The sequence below is a fragment of the Myotis lucifugus genome, unplaced genomic scaffold, assembly GCF_000147115.1.
Source record: "Myotis lucifugus unplaced genomic scaffold, Myoluc2.0 scaffold_538, whole genome shotgun sequence".
In the NCBI taxonomy this organism is placed as follows: domain Eukaryota; kingdom Metazoa; phylum Chordata; class Mammalia; order Chiroptera; family Vespertilionidae; genus Myotis; species Myotis lucifugus.
The window spans coordinates 125393-149753 of record NW_005871586.1 but is presented as its reverse complement, the minus strand read 5'-3'; the positions used below and the strand labels follow the sequence as shown (position 1 = coordinate 149753).

The following is a 24361-nucleotide window of genomic DNA, read 5'->3' as shown; positions in this document are numbered from 1 at the left end:
TTTAAAATTCAACTTAGAACAAGACTGAACAGCTCAACCTGGGTTGGTCTTCTGCATTATTGCAGGTAAAGGAACACAGCAGAATTCTCAGTGAGGCAAGCTGAGATACCTGGTCAGCCCACAAACGCCCTGAGCAGCGCAAGTAGTACTGCTACCTGGTACTTCAGTGTGTTGTGAACTCCTAGACCAGTGGTTCTCAACCTTCTGGCCCTTTAAATACAGTTCCTCATGTTGTGACCCAACCATAAAATTATTTTCGCTGCTACTTCATAACTGTAATGTTGCTACTGTTATGAATCGTAATGCAAATATCTGATATGCAGGATGGTCTTAGGCAACCCCTGTGAAAGGGTCGTTCGACCGCCAAAGGGGTCGCGACCCACAGGTTGAGAACCACTGTCCTAGACCTTCAGATGCATTCCTAGTCACATCTCAGTCTAAGCCCACAGTCTGTCTCTGCCTCTCTCCTTCACACACACACACACACACACACACACACACACACATACACACACACACTCCATGTCTCTCTTCCTTCACGTGGGAAACTGAGGCCTAACTATAGTGGTGCCAGTCCGGTTACATGTACACAAGTGATATAAGATGAAAATTGAATATTCACCTCAATAATTTACATCCCAAACCACTACTTCAAGCCCAATCTCTCCATGAGCCCACGAAAACATTTCCCATAAGCACAACTACTTACTTCTTCCTAGACTCTCTGCCCATTTCTGGCAAGAAAAAGTATAAGAGCACGTATTATTTTTAAAACAAAGCAAAACAGCCATAACTGGTTTGGCTCAGTGGATAGAGCGTCGGCCTGTGGACTAAAGGGTCCCAGGTTCAATTCCAGTCAAGGGCATGTACCTTGGTTGTGGGCATATCCCCAGTGGCGGGTGTGCAGGAGGCAGCTGATTGATGTTTCTCTCTCATCAATGTTTCTAACTCTCTATCCCTCTCCCTTCCTCTCTGTAAAAAAATCAATAAAATACATTAATTAAAAAACAAAACAAAAAACAAAGCAAAACAAAAATGGCTACTCTATGCTCTCTGATTGGATGGCAAAATAAACCTGTAAAGGAGACTCACCCTTCTCCCATCCCCAGGGACGGCCAAGCTTAGAATGAGCCGAGGAGCACAAGCCCTCCATGAGTCAGGAGTGAAGCCAGAAGCAGGAGTGAGGGCCACGTCTGTGCACAGAGCCTCAAATGATCCCACCCAAGTGGCTCAAGGGGTACAGAAACACCCTGGGTGCCCTGGCGTTCACTCGGTCACAGGTGTGCACGTACACTGAAGCAACTCGAAGGCTCGTTATACATACAGGGTGAGAAAAGTAGGTTTATAAGGACCTCTGTGCTCAAGTGTGTTTGAGTGTAGCAAGCAGACTACCGGAACATGTAAATACTGAAGGCCAGCAATTTGAGCACTTTCAAGATTATACCCAAGTGCCCAGAATTGTGACATTCTTCTGAGTTGATAAAGTTACTGATTATCACACCGCTTGTCTTTTTCCATCTGAGCTGTACACCTACTTTTGCCCACCCCTCTAGACATACTCCAATTGACTAGTTGTTAATTCTTTAATATATAATAAAAGCATTTAAAGTTCTGTTTATGAATGTCAATCTAATCAAACTTACTGACAGAACACTTTTTCCTTTGACCTCAATCCAGTTCCTAAAGTGGATTGGTTTAAAACAGTGGGAGCAATTGCATTAATAATAAAAAGAAAATAAAAGGACTTTATCACTGCATTCAAAATATTTTCTCTAAGGTCTCCCTCCCCTGGCAGTACCGTCCAGATGGAAAGAGAACATCGTGTCCCGGCCCAAAATAAACCGTCAAGACCGCGTCCCCTTCCTGCGGCAGCTCCTTTAAGGTTCTAAATCAACTGAAACTACTGCTCAGCAACTTCAGTTCCTCTCTCATGCTCTTTCCCTGCGAAGCACTTGGTTCTAATCAGACCACTTCCTTCCTGCTGCTTTGGTTTTTATTACCAAAGTTCTTCAATCCTTTTCACCACCCCATATGCTACACAACTCCCACTTCTAAAAGCGCATTCTCGGAGACTCCTAAAGAGAAGTCGGGCTCAGCTGAAAGTCTTCAATAATGGAACTGGCCTTCGAATATTCTAGATGAAACTGGGGAGAAACAAGTTTGTCTCCGGTGGTTTTCACGTTTCTTCTGCAGCCCTTCCCTTCTGAAGAGCACACTCCTGCTTTTCTCCAAAACCAAGCGTCCTCCATCCTTTCGCACCCCCGCCGATCCCGGGAAGTGTAATAACAAGACAAATAAATCATAGTTGGTGTAGACCTCTGTCCAGAAAGGAACTAACACAGCCGGCCTAACTGCTTGTTGTAGAAAGACCTGCTCACAAAGTTGGCTCTTGGCTGGGCGTTTGGGAACTTGAATTTGGGGAGGGTTCCCATCATTCATGAAGAGTGGTCACTGCTCCGAAATTGTATAAACAATATGGTTTATGCTGAACACCTGCTTTCCTTCTGAGAGTCTGGAATTTGGGAAGCTGCCAGGCAGAGGGGGCCTTCGTGACCAATACCCTCGAAAAATCCCTGGGCCCCGAGTCTTCAATGAGCTTCCGGTTGGCAACACTTCACAGGTGTTGCAGCAATGCGTTGCGGGGGGATTTAAGCACATCCTGTGTGACTCCGTTGGAAGAGGCCTCTGGAAGCTCCTGCCTGGTTTTCCCTGGACCTCACCCTTTGCCCCTTTTCTCTGCTGATTTTGCTTTGTATCCTTTCACTGTAACAAATCACAGCCATGAGCATAACTAGAATTGATCTTGTTATCCGTGGAAGGTGTGTTCTAGAAAGTCTCCATGGACACTGAATTAGCAAACACTGCACCACTGTTCCTAAAGGAAATACATTCCTAGTATGTGTGTGTGTGTACATTTTATTTGTATATAGCTACATATATATCACATATGGACTATATCTTAAATCCTAAAAACAACTCATTGTGGTAGATTATATTTTTTTTTATTTTTCAAGAGGGAAAACAAGGTTCAGAAGTGTTGGTCTGGCTTGCTTGAGACCGCCCCCTAATAGGAGCCAGAACTGGGATTCAAACCCCATCCGATCGGCCTCCATCCTTTGGTCATCTCTGTGTGAGAGCAAAAATGAGAAGGCAGAGCATTGCCTGGCTTGACCTTGGCTCGGAATATGCACAATGCCCGTGAGTCACTGCTGAGACGCTGCAGGAACTGGTCTGGGGTATGAATTTTAGTGAGTAGCAAGTATATACTGAGTTCGATGAGTCCTTCTAGCAAATCACCAAACATGGGGGTGATCTTGGGGACCCCGACAAAGCCTCCAAGAAGAGCCCCAGGTCTCCCCTTCCTGCAAAGGCACCAAGGAGGAGGGACAATATTATCATTGGGCCAAAGTGGCAGGAGGTTGAGCTTCCAGTGTGACCTGCTCTCTGCAGCTGTGATCACTGGGGCCTTTCCTCTGAGATTCTCTTTGGTCTCATTTTGACTTTTTTGTCGTCCATTCTCCGGTTCAGCTGCTACAGCTGGCATGAGATCCTCCCTCTTGGAAGTCAAATAGGAGCTGTGGTGAGCCCCAGGGGAAGGAGGCCTGATGAGTCACGCGGCCGCTGTACTGGGACCTGAGGATAAATGCCCTTTTCCTTGACAACTGTTTCCACAGCTTTTCCTCCGGAAAATCCTTGCCTCTCTCTCATTAGATCCCCTCTCGGCGCGGCCAGGGTGAAGACGAAGGCCTAGGTCTAGGCCTAGGAGGAAGGGATAAAGCAGGAACCAGACCAGAAGGGAGAACTAAGTCCTGTGGGCCCAACCCAGCTCATTATCAGTTACAGCTAACAGCAAAGCCAGGGGATAAATGCTGTGCATGTGTCTAAATATCGTTTCTGTGCCCTGGCTGGTTTGGCTCAATGGACAGAGCATCGGCCTGCAGACTGAAGGGTCCCAGGTTCAAGTCCAGTCAAGGGCACATGCCTGGGTTTCGGGCTCAATCCCCAGTAGGGGGCGTGCAGGAGGCCGCCGATCAATGATTCTCTCTCATCATTGATGTTTCCATCTCTTTCTCCCTTCCTCTCTCTGAAATTAAAGAAATAAATACATAAATGTTGTTTCTGCAGACTCAGCAAATGCAAAGGGTTTGGGTTCCTCATGTGCCCAGAGACTTAGGCAGCCCTGCCAATGTAATGAAGCCTCCGAAAAACTCTTCAACACCGAGGCCTGGGAGCTTCTAGGTTGGAGAACACACTGATGTGCTGTGGGAGGGTGACTTACGTGGAGAAGGCACACCCGCCTTGACACCTCCCTATCTACTCCACCATTTGGCTTTTCTGAGATGTCTCCTTTACAACAGAACAGTAGCATAAGTATAGCACTGTCCTGCATTCTGTGAGTTGTTCCCGTAAATTACTAAATCCTGAAGGGGGACGATGGGAACCCAGTGTTTGCAGCCAGCGGGCAGAAGTGACTGGGGACGCCGGGCCTTGCAGCCGCATCGGAAGGGACAGCAGTCTTTTGGGACTGAGCCCTTAACCCTGTGGAATCTGACATTAACTCCAGGTAAACAGTGTCACGATTGAATTAAATGATTGGTGTAAGAAAATTGTTGGGATGACACAACTGCCCTTGCTCTTCTCTCTCTCTCTCTCTCTCTCTCTCTCTCTCTCTCTCTCTCTCTTTTCTCCCTCTCCCAGCAGCCCCATTACTATAAACCAGTCCCTTCCTAGAGATGAATAATGAATGTTCTGATAACCGATTTTATATTCACCACGTACTTATACCATTAAGTGCATGGAAAATAATCACCTTGCATAGCTCTAACTATCTTATCTCTAGGCAAATTCATCTCTAAACACATCAGATGATAACTTGCAGGTATCACTCAAACCACAAAGCCCTAGAAAGCAAGACTAATTACAAACTTGTTTAATTGAAGCTTCCAGAACATGTTTCAGCAAAACAACTTCTATAGATACCATGACCTCATAAAAAATATAAACCCACTTTGAGCTCAAGACAGTAGCGTAAGCATACAGAGCAGCCCCCTTCCTTCCCAAGACACAGTGAGATGCCAATAACGATGTTTGTGAAGGAATGAACCTGTGGTGGCACTGAGAACACGAAGGAATGCTCTCAGTAAATAGGTCATCATAAAGTCTTCCTTAAAAAACGAAGATAATTGGGACTGTACTGGCAAATAAACAAAAACTGAAAGAAATGTGACTTTAAATACACAAAGATAGAGAGAGGGGTTCTTTTTTCCCAACAGAACCCGGAGAGTCTCCCAGCTTGGAGTCCATTGCGACTAGGAGCCAAAAATGGTCTAAACATGGTTGCCAGGCAGGAATCGGGGCAGTGGAGGGAGAGTCGTCCACAGAGCAGCTGGGCCAGTGGCCCTTACCCCTGCCCTGTCTGTGGGCCTGGCTCCGAGCTGGAACCACCGGAGTAGCTCTCTCTAGAGAAGAAGGTTTGCCCGGGCAGTGCCCAGGGTGTTGGTGTTCAGGCTGGCGAGTGAGTCAAAAGAAGAGCCTCTAGGATAGACGCAGCGGAGAAAAGAAATAAAATATATGTCACCCCAAGGTTAGAGTTCTCCTTACCTGTGTAATTTTGGGGGAAGCGTTACAGCAAAGGGTCTTGAACCTGCTTGTGTCCCCTTCTGCTGACCACACACCCGAAAGGGAAATCTGCCTCCTGGTCTATCCTGCCCACTTATACTGAGTCCACACCCAGTCCTCCCATTCAAGAAAGAATGTCTGGGGTCAATGAACCTACCTAAATACCAAGAAAGCCTATGTCAGCTACCTCTATTCACTGACATGGTCCTTAATTCATAAATATAAAGCCAATGAAGAATTAGCAGATATGGGAGGAAAAGCCCACAGCATGTGTATAAGTTTGCTAGAGCTGCCATAACAAAGTACCAAGACAGGGTGGCTTAAACCATAGAAACTTATCTTCTCACAAGTCCAGAGACCAGGTGTAGGAGGTCAAGTGTCAGCAAGACTGGTTTCTGCTGAGGCCCCTCTTCAGCCTGCAGATGACCAACCTCTTCCTGTGTCTTCCCTCTTCTCAGGACATCAATCATGCTGAATGAGGACCCACATTAATGATCGAATTTTAACTGAATTACCTCTTTAAAATCACTATTTCCAAATACTGTAACATTCTGAAGTCTTGGAAGTTAGGACTTTCAACATATGAATTTTGAGGGGACATAATTCAGCCCATAACAGAATTATAGAGAAAGAATGAGATGAACAACCCAAAACTTTATCAAGAGGAAAAAGAAATATCGTGAGGAGCAGAAGGAAAATTTTAAAGTTCTAACTGGTACCATTTAAAGGTTGAAAAGATTTTACAACCTTAAAAACATACTTCTGTAAAAAAATAAAATAATGTAAGCATTAAAGCTTATTGGTGCTTAAAAGTATAGTCCTCAAAATTAAAAAATATCCATTTAGAAGAGCTGAGTAGTAAAATGGCTACAACAATTTTAACAGAAATCAGTAAAACATGTTGTTAAATCAAAATAAAATACTGACTATAAGAAGGGGAGCTTCAGTTTAAAACAACATGAGAGATAAGTTTGAAGGAAAGTTTAAGAATTCTAGACTTGACTTATTCAGTGATATTTATTTACTTTAGACTTTGTTAGAAAAATGTAAATGCAGGTATGCTAGTTAAAAATGTAAGGGTGGCTGTAGCCCAAGGTAAGTGGCCTAGCTGAGCATCTCCTTGGATGGGGATAGGGGAAGTTCACTTCCCATAAAACTGCCACTTCCCAGCTTCTGGCTCTATGTGGGGAGCCCACGTTCAGCCCCTCACAATGCACAGGGACCACAGCCTCAATGCCCCTCTCTGCATGAGTGTTAGAACGCTAGCCCCTGAGGTCTGTAGCTGGTCCAGTTTTCTCTGAGGGCCATGAGACTTCCATTCCACTTGCCACTACAGGTTTGTGCCTTCATTTCCAACACCTGAGAACTCCTTTTCTTGCTTCCAAACTCAGCTAAGAATGGAAAGCCAATTTTTAAAAATACACAGGTGGGCAAAAGGAGGTATCCAGTTGTGAGTATGTGAAACACAGAGTATATCTTTGTATTATTATTAATCAACTAGAGGCCCAGTGCACGAATTCATGCACCGGTGGGGTCCCTCAGCCTGGCCTGTGGGGACTGGGCCGAAACCAGCTCTATGACATCCCCCAAGGGATCCCAGATTGCGAGAGGGCAGTTCTCGGGTGACACACCCCGGAATTGGGCTCCCTCCTCTCTGGTTCGGGGTGCAGCACTCAAGAACCACAGCTGCCAAATCACTTTAAAATTTTCCCTCTGCTCCTTGTGATATTTCTTTTTCCTCTTGATAAAGCTTTGGGTTGTTCATCTCATTCTTTCTGTTATGGGCTGAATTATGTCCCCTCAGTAACTCCTATGTTGAGCGTCTGTCCCCTGGTGTTCACTGCGCGTCATAGCTACTGGTCGGACGGTCGGATGGTCACTTAGGCTTTTATATATTTAGATTGTTGGATTATTTTCCATACAAACAACTGTAAACCTCCGTTTGCCCATCCCTGTATGTCATCTAATATTTCCATGTGTTTGGAAAAAGGAGTGGTGGGACTCCCCCTTCAGCTCAGTCTACCATTTTGACCAAAAGTCTACACTGAGAATAAACACAGTTGATAATAAAAAGTACATTTAAAGTGCACTATCCTAAGAGCTTCATGTATCAACTCATTTCATCTTCATAACAACACTATAAAATAGGCACTAAAGTCCCCATTTTAGAGACAAGAAAGGACAGAGAAAGAGGCAGTAACTTGCTCAAGGTCTCAAGGACACATGGCTAATATGTATCAGAGGCAGTTTGGCCCTTACCTGCTAACTGCCCCTGTGATATTCATTTGTGCTGTTCAACCAACATTGTTGGTGCTCCTCCCCCCAAAACAAGATACATGAGTATGATTATACCTCCTACTATCATCACTGGTGGGGGCACATGACTACCTCTGACCAATGAGTTGTGAATGAAACTGGCACATCCCTTCTGGGCCAGAGCATATAATTGCAGAAACAAGACCCTCCAGGGCTCTCTTGCTCTCTGGCACAGTGACCAGCAATGTATGAAATGGTGGCTATTCTATCAGCCAGGGATCTGAAGTAACTATGCCCATCACTGACCCAACCTAAGTTGGTTTTTTATTCTTGCTATAAACACACAGGTCAGAAGTCTGCCATGAGTAAAACCAAGTGTCAGCAGGGCTGCATTCCTTTCTGGAGGCTCTAGAAGAGAATTAAATGTCCTTGCCTGTTCCAGCTTCGAAAGGCTGCTGGCATTCCTTGGCTTGTGGCCCTCTCTACCATCTTCAAAGCCAGCAGCAGTAGATGGAGCCCTTCTCACATTACATTACTCTGACTCTAACTTCTACCTCTGTCTTCCACTTTTAAGAGCCTCTGTGATGACACTGGACCGCCCAGATAATCCAGAATAATTGTCCTACGGTCAGCTGGTTTAGCAACCTTAATTCCATCGGCAACTGATGCCTCTTGGCCATGTAACCTAATATATTCACAGGTTCTAATATGTGACAACTTTTTGGGGGGAGTGGGGAGGTTGTACTCTTCTGCCTACCACAGTACTTTATAGCAATCACATCAGCCCTTCTGGGGTGAGGCCCAAGCATCAATACTGTTTATAGGTCCCCAGATAATTTCCATGTACTGACAAGTTTGAGAACCAGTGCCCTATGTTACATATGTGGAGAGAATATACTTAGTCCTCTACTTTCATATTGCCTCTCATGTTCACATGACAGATATAAACCCCACACATGCACAGAAGAACATCACACAGTTACATACCCACGCATCTGCCATGCTAGTCGCAGTCGGAGACTCTGTTCATCACATTTTAACTCCATCCTTTTCGCTTCCTCCCCGCCTCCCAGTCCTCATCTTCCTTCTGGCCCTGGATGCGTGCATGTGTACATAGACAAACATGAGGTATTTTCCCATTCGTTGCCAAAATAAGCTGTTTTCCCTGTGGTGGCCTCCCAGAGAGACCGAGTTATGCTGGTGGTTTTCCAACATGCACATTTGCTCCTCAGAAATGGGGCAGAGTCAGCCATTTTCTTTCATAGGAACCAAGAGGCTCTGAGGATAAAAATTATATCCCTGCTCGGACTATAATCAGCCTCTACTGCTCGTGTATCTGTAGGTGTTGAGAACAGGGCTGCGGCCCCCGCTGGACTGTTACTGTGATCTGAGTGTGCACTGAGGAATCAGGACTGTGGAGAAGGAGACCACTTTGGTTGTAAATATCTCTATTTGATTGACTGACCTACTGAATTATTCTCTTGGTTTTCATTAATGAGAGAAACAATAGGCTAAGATAAAGGCCAACCAGGCCATTTTGGAATCAAGTATCAAAACCTTACTAGCAAAACACATTGTACTTAGAACATAACCACAAAGCTGAAGGGTCAAATGATCATCAATTTAGAAATTCAGTTTCCAATCTCCTCATATAGATTTAAAAAGGGCCTGACCAGCACCAGGGATTATCCTGTTCATATATCAGTGACCAAGCCTAAGGAGGACTAGGGTGAGCAGTTTAGTGGCAATGCCAGTGAGGGGAGACCTCAGTGTGCAGTGGACCTGGGCTGGTCGCTGGTGAAGGTGCGGTCAGCAGGAGAGAGCAGCGGAGGCCAAACCAAGGTCATCTCATGCAACAGAGTTTAGTGCTTCCGTTCAAGGTGAACTGCATGGGAGGCTGGGCACAGAGGGCTCCGTCAGACTCCCAGACACTGTTCATAAGGAAGAACTGTGGTGCTGGTTTACTAGGAACGTCCTTCAAGTTCACACTCAAGAGGACAGGGCGTTTTGAAAGGAACACAAACAAGAAAATGAACGGGACTGAGCTGACTGAAGTAGATGTTGCTGAGACCTAATTCTGGCATTGGCCAAACCTTCAAGCAGGGGTGGGGAACGTCCGGCCCTCGGGCTGTATAAGGCCCGAGAAATCACTTGGGCTGGCCCTGCCACGGAATTAGGAGTGAGTTAATTAAATGTCTGACCAAATATAGCAGCTAATGTTTAAGTTGATAATGTTGTATGGCCCGAGAATGATGTTATAAATATCCACATGGCCCTGGGCAGAAGAAAGGCTCCCCACTAAAGTCAGCACCACGAAGAGCCAGAGAGGCACCGCTCTGGTGGATAAAACAGCTGGTTCAGCCGTCTCTGCCAGTGTGTGCCAGTCCCCATCATTCTTTTTGATGTTCAAATATCCCACATTTGGCCAATCCTCTTTATGTCTCTCTGTCAACCTTTGCGCCTTTCCCTTCCTGAAAGAAACCAAGGTGATAAGGATGACCACTGTCTCAAGAGCATCAATACTGGGACTGAGGGGACCAGTGTGTCCTTTGGAAGAACCATGAAATAACTACTATGCTCCCTGAAGGACACAAAATGCTCAGAGGTCGCCTATGCTTACCAGTGAACTACCAGTATAAAGGCATGCTAGAGCCAATCAGCAGAATTTTCATGTTGAAAGGTTAGGAAGGGAACGTGGTAGGCTGAATAATATAGACCCTCATCCTGATCCCTGGAATCTGTGAATGTTAACTTATATGGCAAAGGGACTCTGCAGGTGTGTTAATAAGTTAAGGATAAAAAAGGGGAAGGGATTAAGATATAAAATTACCAGCTATAAAAATAGTCATAGGAATGTAAAGTACAACATAGGGAATATAGTCAATAATATTGTAATAACTGTGCATGGTATCAGATGGGTACTAGACTTACAGAGTGATCCCTTTGTAAGCTATATAAATAACTAATCCCTTTTTGACCTCCTGAAACTAATAGACTATTGTATGTCAACTATAATTGAAAAAATAATTATAAATAAATTAATTAAAGATATGAGATGCAGAGATTATTCTAACATGCAGCAAAGTACAGAAACTATTGAACTAGAGAAAAGACTAGATAAGGACATGCTGGCGTGGTTGCTTATGTGGGAAAAATGTATGGGAAGTCAGCAAGTCACCTCACCCAAGAATGAACCATCAATCCTTAACCATCTACCCACAGATGACTACACAGTGGCCTATCTAAGCACGTCATAGGATGGCACGCTTCCCCAGTGTGGTGTCCCTTCTAGTCTGACCCACTGCATATGCTACATTTCCTTGGGACAAAGAACAATTACACATGTGACAGGCAGACTTTCTACAGAGCTAACTTTCTTACCAATACCACCTTTCACGGAAGGAACAGGCCAGTGACTACATTATATGCTAACACATGAATCAGCACATTCACATGAACACTATCAGGAAAAGGACTACACTGTCTGCCTCTCTGGGCTTACACTACGGAAAACCACTATTAGGACTGTAAAGATGGAGAGTTTTTTATTTGCTTTAGTACTCTATTTACTTGCGATAGGTTATAGATGGAAATTGTTTATATATTATTTATTTGGGAACAAATTAACTCATTCTTCATAGAGATCCAGAAAAGTACTACTTGTACAATTTTGACAGGGACAGCCCTCCCTCCAGAGCGAGCGTCTGCCTGCTCCTGGGGCTTCCTCATACATGATATGTTTACTAAACAGCCATTCCATCATGAGCCTCCATAGTACTATCACCAACAGCCAAACGCATAAACTCTTACTTCTTACTTTTCTCTCCCTACTTTGTCTTCCCCAGAGAGGAAGCTAGTGAAGTAGAAGAGGAAGTCACAGGAGAATCAGAAGACCTGTTTGGAATTTCAGTTCCATCCTGTATAAGTGATGTCATGTTAGGAGTCCCTCAGCCACTCTGAGCTCTGACTCTAACAAACTGATACCATTGCCTTCACAGTGTTAATGAAATAAAACAATACAGATGAAAGTGCTCGGCACATAGTAAGAACTTCATGAGGCCCAGCTTTCACACATCACCCCGTGCTGAAGCCTCTCACGTCTCGTCTTCCGTCGTCCTCTCATGAGCTCTGGCCCCGTATCTCCCACCGTCTCCTCAATGCTCCGGCTCCGATCTCTTACTGGCATCTCCAAATGGACATGTCTAAACTGGACTTATGATCTGCACTCACAACCATGACCCTCCAACTGCCCTGACCGTGTCCATCAGTTAAAGTGCCATCGGTCCCCCGCCCCATCCTTCCTTCTCCATTCCCACTGCTCAACTCTCGCTCAGGCTCAGAGCCTCCCAGCTCACACCTCAAGCGCAGGAGCCTGTCAGGTAAAGCCCTGTCTCTTCCAAGCCAGCCTGCTTGTGGACTGCAGATGAGCCTCTCTTCAAACAGATTCACCACATCGAGCCCCGAATAAAGAAAGATCCTCAAGCACTTTCTTGCCCTGCAGCTGGCATCTGTGATGGAGGAGGAGCCAGCTCCACTGGGCATGCAGAGGACAGTTCCAGCAGCTCCCCTGTGCCTCCCATCAGCATGCCAGGCACTGAACAACTTCACTACATGATGCACGAAGGAAAGCTCTCAGAATAGATGGATCGTAACACAAAGTATTTTTAAAAGCAGTTCCAGAGAACTGGAAATTTTTTATCAAACTTCTTTACACAGTATTGAGTAACTACAATCAAAATCTGCTACAAACCACCCTCAATTGCATTAAATATAATAATCCATTGATAGTAAACCACGTTACATGTTTTATAATATTACAGTCATTTAACAAATATCCAAGCCTTCAGTATTTATACTAAATAGCAAAGGTGGTCAATCTCAGAGATGTTCTTACCATTTTGTTCCTCCAGTTCATTCCCAATCTCTTGCCCCATTTGTTTTTGGCGACTTATGATAGAAGAAAGGGCATCGAGGCCTGCATCCTGTTCTGAAAGAAAAAGTAAAACAATTAACTAAAAACCGAAGGAAACCATTTAAAGTCCAGAAATATACCCAGGCATATAACACAACTCAATATACAATAAAAGTAACATTTTAAATCACTAGGAAAAGGCGAGAGAAAACAGTTAACACTATTGGAACAAAATGAAGGAAAAAAATTAAGTACCTACCTCATACCTTAAACGAAATGATTTCCAGATGAATTAAACTTTTAAATATTAGAAATGAACATGAAATTTGACTATATAAACATTTAAACTTTCGAATATTTAATATACAAAGAGCATGTGCAAATCAATAAGAATTAATCTTCCAAGTTTTAAAATGGGCGAAGGATATAAACAAGAAATGAAAATGAAAAAGAATGCGAATACCCAGGGTTAACGAAGTGTGAAGAACTAGAAGCTCCTACGTACTGCGTCATGGGAGGACAGTTCACATACCTTTCTGGAGAGCAAATTGTGCCTACCTTTTTATCTGTCAGCTCTACGTCTACAAATGGATGTACGAAAGCATCAGACGGCATGCAAGATGTACATCCAATGACATTCCTCGGAACATCGCTTCCTGTGCTAGTTATCAATGTATTACCTCTCAGCTCCAAATTGACCGCCTTTTGACCGCTCTGTGAAAATGGACCTGGGTCCTTTAAATATTTTTCCCTTTGCCATCTTTGTCAGTAGAGGGGACTACAGAGACATCATAGGAGGAAAGGTTTGCTTCCTGCCTCCAGCCCGCTCTCTCGCCAGGCTCCCGCAGCCTTCCAGCTTCTCCAGTGTCCTCCAGCGCACAGAGGCCAGCAGCACCCCAAGGTCAGCAGGGCACCCCCTCTGTGGGAGTTCCATAACAGAGTGCCTCCACTTAGACACTTCCCCAGGAATAATATCCCTAGCATCCGAGAGGGCAGATACTAGCAGATTGTCTGGCTGCAAACCACAGGGACTTCTCTGAAATCGTTACTCTAATGTCCTGTTATAGTTAATAATTCTGTATATTAAACTTTCAACCCTCTTTCTCCTAATTGGACCCACACTGATACATTTATAATAGTGAAAAACTGGAAACTATCCAAATGCCCAAACACAATGATTTGTTTAAAAATGTATATATAGCCATGTAATAAAATACTACAGAGCCATTAAAAGTGATATGGTCCATGGATATTTTGATGTTGAAAGAAATCTCTGATATATTATTAAGTGTAAAAATGCAGGACACAAAACAATAAAAAGTAAAAACAGCATTTTTGTTTTTTTAAATGTATTGCTTTTCTAGATTGTGAAAATTTAAAGAAAAAAGAACTCAAAGTACTTTCTTTAAAATTTTATATTGGTTTGTCCTTTGCAGTCTCAGTAATCTCTTTGTAAGAACCATTTTCTTTGCTTTCAGGTGCATTTGGAAGAACATTCTGAGGCTGAATCTAAGGACTCTTTCTACCCAGGCAATATGCCAGACGAGGGTAACATGCCAATTGTGGCTTCATTTGTTGACGGGGTTCTTTTCATGACTAGTTCACATAAAGGCATATCTTCAAAAGCTGAAATCACAACCGTCTTCTTATGCAAGATCACGTTAACGTTGACTTGTATTTTTTCCTAGTCTTTTTATGGAATTAAGCCATTGCGCTTAACTCATTAATTCATCTGGAATTTATTTAAACTAATGGTGTGAGGTAAGGACCCCTCAGTGACATTTTTTGACACTACGTATTTTTCAAACTATACAAATGACCTGCTTTCTCCAGGGATCATTCTAAGGGACCATTTTATAGCAAAATCTCTTTATAATGAGGTCCTTTTGGTCTTTAGTAACAACCTCTTGGATGGCCTCCAAGATAAATCTATCATCAACCTAGTGCTGCTATAGGATGACCAATATAGCAAAATTCCAAATGCATCCCAAAAAGAATCTACATACAGGACTGAGGGTCGAGAGTCAACATGAATTAAAAGGTAAAACAACTTAAAAAGAGGAAAGACAATTCCTCTACAGTTTTCAATTAGAAAAAGAATCATTAAAGTTATGAAGTTGCTTTATCTAGTAGAGACATAGATTATGAATGAAAAATAACTACTCTGCACTCTTTTCTCTCAACCTTGACTCGTGATATGGTTTAACTACCTAAAGGTTCTTTCTAATGCAAAACAGAAAGAGGGATAAACATTCTGCTCCACTGCAATCATTTCTGTAAGAACTGAGCACCTCCCCACTATGGTTAAGAGAATAACATTTTCATTCCAGAATCCAAAGACACAGACAGTCCAGGGGCCTGAGACACTGCATATGTAATGATGATATTGATGACCTAAACTTCTCCAGATCCTAAAGCAGCAATTCCAAGGGGAGGTGCTACGGTCATCTTAGAGACAATGAACCAAGTAAAATACTGCTGCTTACAAAAATATAAACAGACAGTCATGCAGCACCATGCAAACCTATGATGTCATACTGAGTAGCTCATTACTGTCATCTGCCCTACCCTATCACATATCCCAAGTCATTCTGTCACAATCGATCATTTGCAACGTACAACAGTCTATTAATCATTCTTCGATTTTATAATGATGTTAATTTTTTAAAAATGGGTAACCATTGTGATACGTAGAATAATGTGCCCCCTAAAGATTCCCATTTCCTAATCCCTGGAACCTGGGAATATATGAGCTTACTCGGCAAAAGGAACTTTGCAGTTGTGAGTAAGATTAAGGCACTGGAAATGGGAGATTATTCGGATTGTCCAGGTGGACCCAGTGTAATCATGAGTCCTTAAGACAGAAACCTCTTCTAGCTGCAGTCGCAGGGAGACATGAAGAAGGATCTGAGAGATGCAACTACAGGCTTTGAAGACTGAAGCAGGGAACGACGAGACAGGTTGGCGGCCGCTAGCAGCTGGAAAAGGCCAGGAGATGCACTCTCCTCGGGAGCCTCCATCAAGGAAGCCAATGCCTCTGCCCAGCCCAGAGACCCACAGTGAACTTCTGACCTACGGGACTGTAACATAATAAGTTTGAATTTTAAGTCACCAAATTTGTACTAATTTATAATGACAGACTAGAAAATGAACACAATCATTTTTTTAAATCCCTTTGGAATAATTAGGTGTTTGGAGATTTTCTATCTTTAGATATTCAGAAAAGCCATCTTCTAACTAAATATCATGTAATTGTGGGAGGACTATCTGGTGGCTGCAGATTAAAAATAAAGAGTCATCATACTGCACTCTTACCAAAAATAACAAACTTGATTCTGATCAAGCCACTAAATCTAACTACCAATTTACAGAAAATATGCGGGACAGAGGAATATTGTAATATATGGGCATACAAATAGCAAGATCGAGATGATGGGAAACTACACGGCAAATGACCCTGTTTCTTCGACCAAGAAAATGCAAAGGAAAAAAAAAGAGAGAGAGAGCTGGCAACGGAACCTATCTATTAAAGGTACCGAAGGGACATCAATTAGTTGCAATATACAGACTATATTCAGATCATGAATCGAACAAACTAAAAATAACAAAACCCAACATCATGGGACAATCCAGGAAATCTGAACACTCGATGTTTGATTATACTATGGAATTATTATGAACTTGCTAAGGGTGATAATGGCGTTGTAATTATATTTTTAAAAAACAGTCCTTCTCTGTTTAAAACATACTTTAGAGACATATTCTGGAATATTCACCCATGAAATGATATAATAAATACCTGAGATTTGCTTCAAAAATAATCCATGGAATAGGTAGTTGGGTAGACATATGGATGAAACACAATGGACTATGGATTGATAATTGCTGAAACAATTGACGGGTAGACTGGAATCATTATCTTACTCTCTCTACTTTTATGTTTGGAATTTTCCACAGCAAAAAATTATCAACATTTTAACAAGTAAATAAAACAGAGGGACAGTTCTAAGAGCTGCAGCCTCAGGCCCCTGACTAAGCACATGACAAGGGCCCCTAGAGCTGGGCTGTGTCTTCTTTTCCTATGTCTTTGTCCCCGTTCAGAGCCCAACTGGTGGCACAGCGCAAGTATTTAATAAATTATGTGAAATCAAGAATAACCAAAGAGACCTCTAGGTCTGTAGAAGAAAGAAATTTAGTCTCTACTAGACATACAAAAGGGCTTCTGGTCAATACAAGAAAGCCTTCTAAGTTCAGGTAGTAGAAAAGTCGTTGAGGTTTACTGCCCAGTGCCCAGAGAGAAGCAATGGAAATTCTCACGTTTTACATATAGAGTGAGCTCTCCCTGAGTAAGGAGAAGTAAGGAACAAATGAGGAAAAGATTAGGTCAAGCTGGATAAAGCTAATCACTTTCCCAGCATTGGAAAGACTCTTAGAGCAAGATCTAAGAATAGATGATTTTATTTTGAGATTTTAGTGAAAGATTCCTTGTCTAGGTGATAGTTACAAGAAAAAAAGTTGTCTGTGAAGTACGGATTGCAAGGGTTTAAAGATAAGCTATTAAGACTTGCTGGAATCTGGCTAGCCACCTTCCCACCACTATTTTACATAAAAATATTTAGAGGCCTAAGAACACAGAAATCTAGAAAAATGTGCGGCTTTCTGCTAGAATCCAGAAAGGACACCTATAAAATAACAGTTAAGAAACCATCAACAAAGACCTCCTGAGTGAAGGTAGAACAATACCTCATACCTTCTCCAAGGTCTGCCGTCGACTCAGAGACAGGGGTCTGTATTAATCACAAAGTTACCTTCCCTTGTTCTATCTCGGGAATTTTTGAGGAGATCTAGATACTGTCATCACCTCCTCCATCTCATGCTTAATGTCCATTTGTGCCTCAAATTACAGCATGACTAACACAGAAGCCAAGACCGGCTGACTGGCTGTAACAAGGCCTAGCTTCTAGCTTAGGCGAGGAAGGCATTCGTTGCCGAGTCCAAGGTCTGCCAACAAACTGTTATTTTAGGATGATTTTCAGAGTGTTTTTAAGGGTCAACTAAAGTACAGAAAGGCTAACAGAATATATGGGCCAAAGGAAGCTAGAAATGACCCTTTGTGGTGCTTTATTTTTATCTGGTGCAGGCCCTGGTGATGAAACAAAGCCATAGCAACCTCAGCACATTGCCAAGGGTCTTGAGGCAGAGAAAAGGCTAACAGGGCTTCATGTAAATTTTTACTTCCATTTTTGTGTTTATCCTTGAAAATCAACTGCTAGGAAAGCAGAGAGGGATCCAGCATTTCAAAACACAAAGGTAAACGCAGAAAAACAAACTGACCTACAGTATGAGCTGCTACTCTCGTCCATTCCTTCCTCTCTCCACCCTCCAACAAACCGCCAAGGCTCCGCATCGCAGTAAGGATGCTCTCTGTCCCAGAGACTCACTGACAAAAACTTGCAGGTGGCACCCGCTCACACTGACTGTAGCACCTTCTCGGTGACAGGGATACTGTGCCCAACTGGAAACAGCTTTTCCTGGCACAAAGCCACAATGCCAGAAAATTCCTTAGTGTGATCTAACAAGACCCGCTTTTCAGGAGCCGTGAATCCTGAAGAGTGAGGCACTGCTAACGGATGGCTGTGCTTCGGGTAAAGCTGCACTGCTCTAGATTTCTCCACTTTGCCTCAAACATGACAATGAGTGAGGTCTGCGGAACTGCAGATACAAGGGAGACAGTGTCTCGTTCGCTGGAGATCCTCACAATAGAATTAGACTTCTGCTTCTCGCCAAGATGAATGGACAGGGACCAGATTTACTTCTGGCCTGAAACTTGGGGGAAAAGCAAACACACACACAAAACCACAGGCAAAATATACCAAAAAAAAAAAAAATCTTTTCAAGACATAGACATTAGGAATTGAAGGACGTGACTGAGAGATGGGAAACAAACGAGATTACTGCCCTGGGAGAGCTGCCAGGCTGTGGGGGTGGGACGGATGGACCCAGGTGGAGCCTGGCCATCGCCCTGAGTTGAAAGGAATCAGAACAGGTCAGGGCAGCCAGAGAATACAGGGCACAGGACCAGAGAGGAGAGAGGTGTGCAGAGAGAAGCCTGGGGGTCCACACGGGGACCATCTTGAGGCTTCAGCTGAACCAAGGCTGGGCAAGCACCCCCCAAAAGGGGCCTCTGGGCTCAAACAGGGTTGGACACAGTTCCATTCCCACTGACCAGGTCACCTCATAATTCACTAGGCAGAGTGCAGGCGGACCTCGTTTTATGGTACTCGCTTTATTGCACTTCACAGATGTTGTGTTTTTTACAAAGTGAAGGCAAGACCCTCCACCAGCAAGAAGATTACGACTCCCTTTGTTGGGACGCTCACTCCGCTGCAGCGGTCTGGAACAGAACCTGCAGCGTCCCCGAGGTGTGTCTGTGCTCAGAAGGCTTTTGGCTCAGTAGTGGGGTAAATGACCGCTAGCCTGGCGTCAGCAAACATCTTCTATAAAGGGCCAGATATTAAATATCTTAGGCTTTGTGGTTCATACTGTCTCGAGACCAACTACTAAACTATGCAATTGTAGCAGGAACGCATCCATAGATAAAATGAATAAGCATGGCTGTGTTCCCAGGAGACTTTATTTATGGACACAAACCTTTGAATTTCATATAATTTTCAGTCACAAAATATTCCTCTTTTGACTATTTTCTGAACACACAGAAATGTGAAACACATTTTTAGTTTACAAAAACAGGAGCAGGCCGAATGTGGCCACAGGTTATGGACTGCGGACCCCTGCTCTAAAGCACACACTGATCTGGTCCACATTACAAAGCAAGACCCAAATAACAGCATCCCAGAGAAGAATCTCAAAAGTATTTCTAGAAATACAAAGCTACCCAGGACCAGCCCTGGCTGGTGCTTCTCAGTGGTTAGAAAAGTCAGCCTGCACACCAAAGGGGCACAGGGCATGTACCTGGGTTGCAGGTTCAATCCCCAGCCCTGGTCAGGCAGCGTGCAGGAGGCAACCAATCTCTCTCTACTTCTCCTTCCCTCCCTTCCTCCCTTCCTTTATCCCTCCCTCCTCCTTCCCTCCCTTCTACTTTCTCTAAAAATCAATGAAAAAAAATATTCTCAGGTGAGGATTAACTACACACACACACACACACACACACACACACACACACACACGAGAGGCCCGGTACACGAATTTGTGCATGGGTGGTGTCCGGCTGGCCTGCCCTGATGGGGGCCCCATCAGGCCAGGCCAGTGGGGGGAGTGGGGGGGCCATAGGTGGTTGGCTGGCCAGCCCTGCCCCCAATCGGGATGGGGGAGCTGATCGGGGACTGGGTTTGGCGGGGGAGGGGGACTGATTGGGTCCCAGATCAGGCTGGTTGGCTGCTGTAGTGCACGTCATAGCCACCGGTCATACTGGTCGTTCCACCATTCCAGTTGCTGAGCTTTTATGTATAGAGACAGAAAAATTCACAGTACCTGGCTTCCAAATGAATACTTCTCCTCTAATATTAGAAATAAGACAAGGATGTCTGCTCTTATTATTTCTATAAAGCAAGGGAGGAAAAAAAGACATCCAGATTGAAATGAAGTGAAACTATACCAACTGAAAAACAGAGACCATCAGAGTGGATCAAAACAGAGGAGCCAACTATATGCTGTCTACCATAACCCCACTTTAAATCTAAAAGTACATATAGATTAAAAGTAAATAAGTGGAGAAAGATATACCTTTCGAACACTAATCAAAAGAAAGCGGGAGTAGCTGTTTTATTTCAGAGCTGACCTCAAAGCAAATAAAGTTATCGGGAATAAAGAGGGGCATTATGTAATTATAAGGAGGCTAATTCTCCAAAAAGAAATAATCCTTAATGTGTAAGTGCCTAATAACAGAGCATCTAACTACTACATGAGGCAACAAGTGATAGAACTGCAAGGAGAAATAGATGAATCCACTATCATAGTGGGAGACCTCAACACCCCTCTGTTAGAAATGGAAAGATCCAGCAGGCAGGAAATCAGTAAAAACATAAATTCAGCACCATCAATCAACTAGATATAATGGACATCTACAGACTACTTCATTAAACAGCAGAAAAACATTCTTCTCAAGCTTATATGGAACATTCACCAAGACAGACCACATTCTGGGCCATAAAATGCACCTTAACAAATTTAAAATAGAAATCATACAATGTTTGCTCTCAGACTAAAATGAAATTAAGCTAGAAATTAATAACAGAAAGATAAATAGAAAATACCAAAATATACAGAGATTAAACAACACACTTTTAAAGATTTTTTTATAAATGTTTTTATTGATTTTTTTAAAATATATATTCCATTGATTTTTTACAGAGAGGAAGGGAGAGGGATAGAGAGTTAGAAACATCGATGAGAGAGAAACATCGATCAGCCGCCTCCTGCACACCCCCCACTGGGGATGTGCCCGCAACCCAGCTACATACCCTTGACCGGAATCGAACCTGCGACCCTTCAGTCCGCAGGCCGACACTCTATCCACTGAGCCAAACCGATTAGGGCTTGATTTTTTTTTTTTTTTTATAGAGAGAGAGAAGAAGGGATAGGGAGAGAGAGACAGAAATATCGATGAGAAACACTGATTGGCTGTCTCCTGCACACCCCCTACTGAAGACTGAGCCCACAACCTGGGCATGTGCCCTGTCTGGGAATCAAACCAGTGCCCTCTTGATGCATGGGTGGATGCTCAACCACTGAGACACACCAGCTGGGCTAAACAATACACTTTTAAATAACACATGTGTCAAAGAAAAAAATCTCAAGAGAAATTTTTAAATATTTTGAACTAATGTAAATGAAAACAACACTAAAATTTATGGGATGCAGCAAAAGCAGTGTATAGAGGAAAATTTATAGCACTGAGGTAGTAAAGGGTTTCCCAAAATTCACGCAAGAAGAAACAGACAATCTGAATAGGCTTTTATCTAAAGAAACTGAATTAACAATTAACAACCACCCCAAATAGAAAGCATCAAGTGGGTTCACTGTTGAAGTCTACCACACATTTAAGGAAGAAATTATAACATTCCTCAAATGTTATAACCATAGCAAGTTGGATTTATCCTAGGTATGTAAGGCTGGTTCAACATTCAACAATCAAATCCATCACAATTTGTTGAGAAGACTCCATTGTATTACATTTGGTCCTTTGTCAAAGATCAGTTGACTATACTTACGTGGATTTATTTCTGGGCTGTCTATTCTGTTCCATTGATCTATTGGTGTATTTTTTTCATCAGCACTAAATTTTTTCTTTATCTTTGATTTTCTGTAGTTTGAAAATGATATGCCTAGGTGTAGTTGGGTTTTTTGTTAGTTTGTATTTAACTTACCCTGTTACTTTTAACAAATTTTAGTGAACAGGCTAGGCTGTATGTTGGGAAAAGCACTGTAGTAATTTCACCAACATAAATAAATATTATATATCTTCAATTATAGTCTACATATTTAAATCCAAGAGTTACCGCTGGTAAACAATGTTTGGCAAATGATTAGCACGTGATCACACCACCTGAAGCTAGATTCTGTTGTCACATGGCATGACTTTCTGCAGTGGTTTTAACGCTGCCGGCTGATGTTCCCGTGTGCACTGAGCCACGCCCTAGCCGTGTGCATTTGTTTACTCCTGGTGACTGGTGAATGCACACATTAACTAGACCTATTTGGTATAAATTTAAAATTACAGTAATACATATAGAAAACTTTTCTGTTAAATTAAACTTTTCATACATTTTAATTACACAAACCTGTCTACGTAAGTAAAAACAGGTAAAATAATTAATTTGTCAATTTTTTAACATATGCATTCAGAAAACCTACTTTATTATATAACGGACTTTTAGCTTTAACGGACACCCCCTCACCCAAATTAGTCTGTTATATCAAGGTTTTACTGTAGTCATTAGGGCGATACATATTAGAACCACAATGAAATGCAACACAGATTAAAATGTCTAAAATGAAAAAGACTGACTGTACCACATTTGCTGAGGATCTAAAACAAATAGAACACCCAGCTGGCATGACTCAGTGGTTGAGCATCGACCTATAAACCAGGAGATCATGGTTCGATTCCCGGTCAGGGCACATACTCTGGTTGTGGGCTGGATCCCAGTGTGAGGCATGCAGGAGGCAGCCGATCAATGATACTCTCTCATCATTGATGTTTCTATCTCTCTCTCCCTCTCTCTTCCTCTCTGAAACCAATAAAAATATATTTTAAAAAAATAACAGAAATAGGAGACATACATCTTTTGATGATGATGTAATATAGTACAGACACTTTCAAAACTAGTGTGGTAATTTCTTTAACAGTTACACATATACCTACATTGACCAGTCATTCCACTGGTAGAGATTTACCTAAGAAACTGAAATTTTATGTCTATACAAAGACTTGTATATGAACGTTCAATAGCAATTTTATTTGTAATACCAAAATACTCATCAACATGTGAATTGACAAAAAGATTGTGGTTAATTCAAGCCATGTAATACTATTCTGCAATACAAAAGAATGAAATACTGACCCATGCAACAATGTGGATGAATCTTAAAATAATTATGCTTCGATAAAGAAGCCAGACTCCTTCCTCCTAAAAGGAGTACATACTGTATGATTCCATTTATGCAAAATTATAGAAAATAGAAACTAATTTATAGTGACAGAAAGCAGATCAACAGCTGTCTAGGGATTGGGGGAGGAGCAATAGTAAGAATTACAAATAGACATGAATAAAACTTTTGGGAATAATGATTATATTCATTACTTTGATTACAGTGATGGTTGTGCAGGTGTATACATATGTCAAAGCTTAGGGCAGCGGTTCTCAACCTGTGGGTCGGGACCCCTTTGGCAGTCGAACGACCCTTTCACAGGGGTCGCCTAAGACCATCCTGCATATCAGATATTTACATTATGATTCATAACAGTAGCAACATTACAGTTATGAAGTAGCAACGAAAATAATTTTATGGTTGGGTCACAACATGAGGAATTGTATTTAAAGGGCCAGAAGGTTGAGAACCACTGGCTTAGGGAATCACATACACTGTGTGCTATTTATAATAATGTCAACTGCACCCCAATAAAGCTGTTTTTAAAAAGTAGAATTAGAGCGAATGACATCTCAACACTGACATGAAATAATATCCATGATACATATTAAATAAAAAATTAAAAAGCTGTAGAATTATATATATCATAAATCCATTTATGCAAAATATGTATCCTTATACTGAATATATGCATGTGTATTGACAAAAAGTCTGAGGAAATATATATTAGCTTGTTTATATATTGGAGAAGCAATATGGAAAGCTTTTTATTTATATATCTCTGTATTGTTTGAACTTTGTATAACAACTGTGCATTACTTCTGAAATTTAAAAGATAGAAGACAGTAAAAGAAATAATTAGCAGGTTTAAAAGTCTCTGGGCAAGATGAACTTCAAGGTAAAGGCCAAACTGACTTATTTTAATAAGGAAACGATGGAGTCTGTGTTTGGAGAATAAATTCC

At 42.4% G+C, this 24361-nt stretch overlaps 1 protein-coding gene across 5 annotated transcripts in view; it reads right to left on the bottom strand.

Annotated features, from left to right (window-relative positions):
• STX8 (syntaxin 8) overlaps nucleotides 1–24361 on the bottom strand; it is a 226082-nt gene that overhangs the window by 159000 nt on the left and 42721 nt on the right. For all 5 annotated transcript variants that reach the window (XM_014446422.2, XM_006104043.2, XM_014446421.2 and 2 more), the window contains one exon: nucleotides 12770–12862. In XM_014446422.2, the coding sequence (XP_014301908.1) occupies nucleotides 12770–12862 (93 nt within the window). The remainder of the gene's footprint in view (nucleotides 1–12769; nucleotides 12863–24361) is intronic.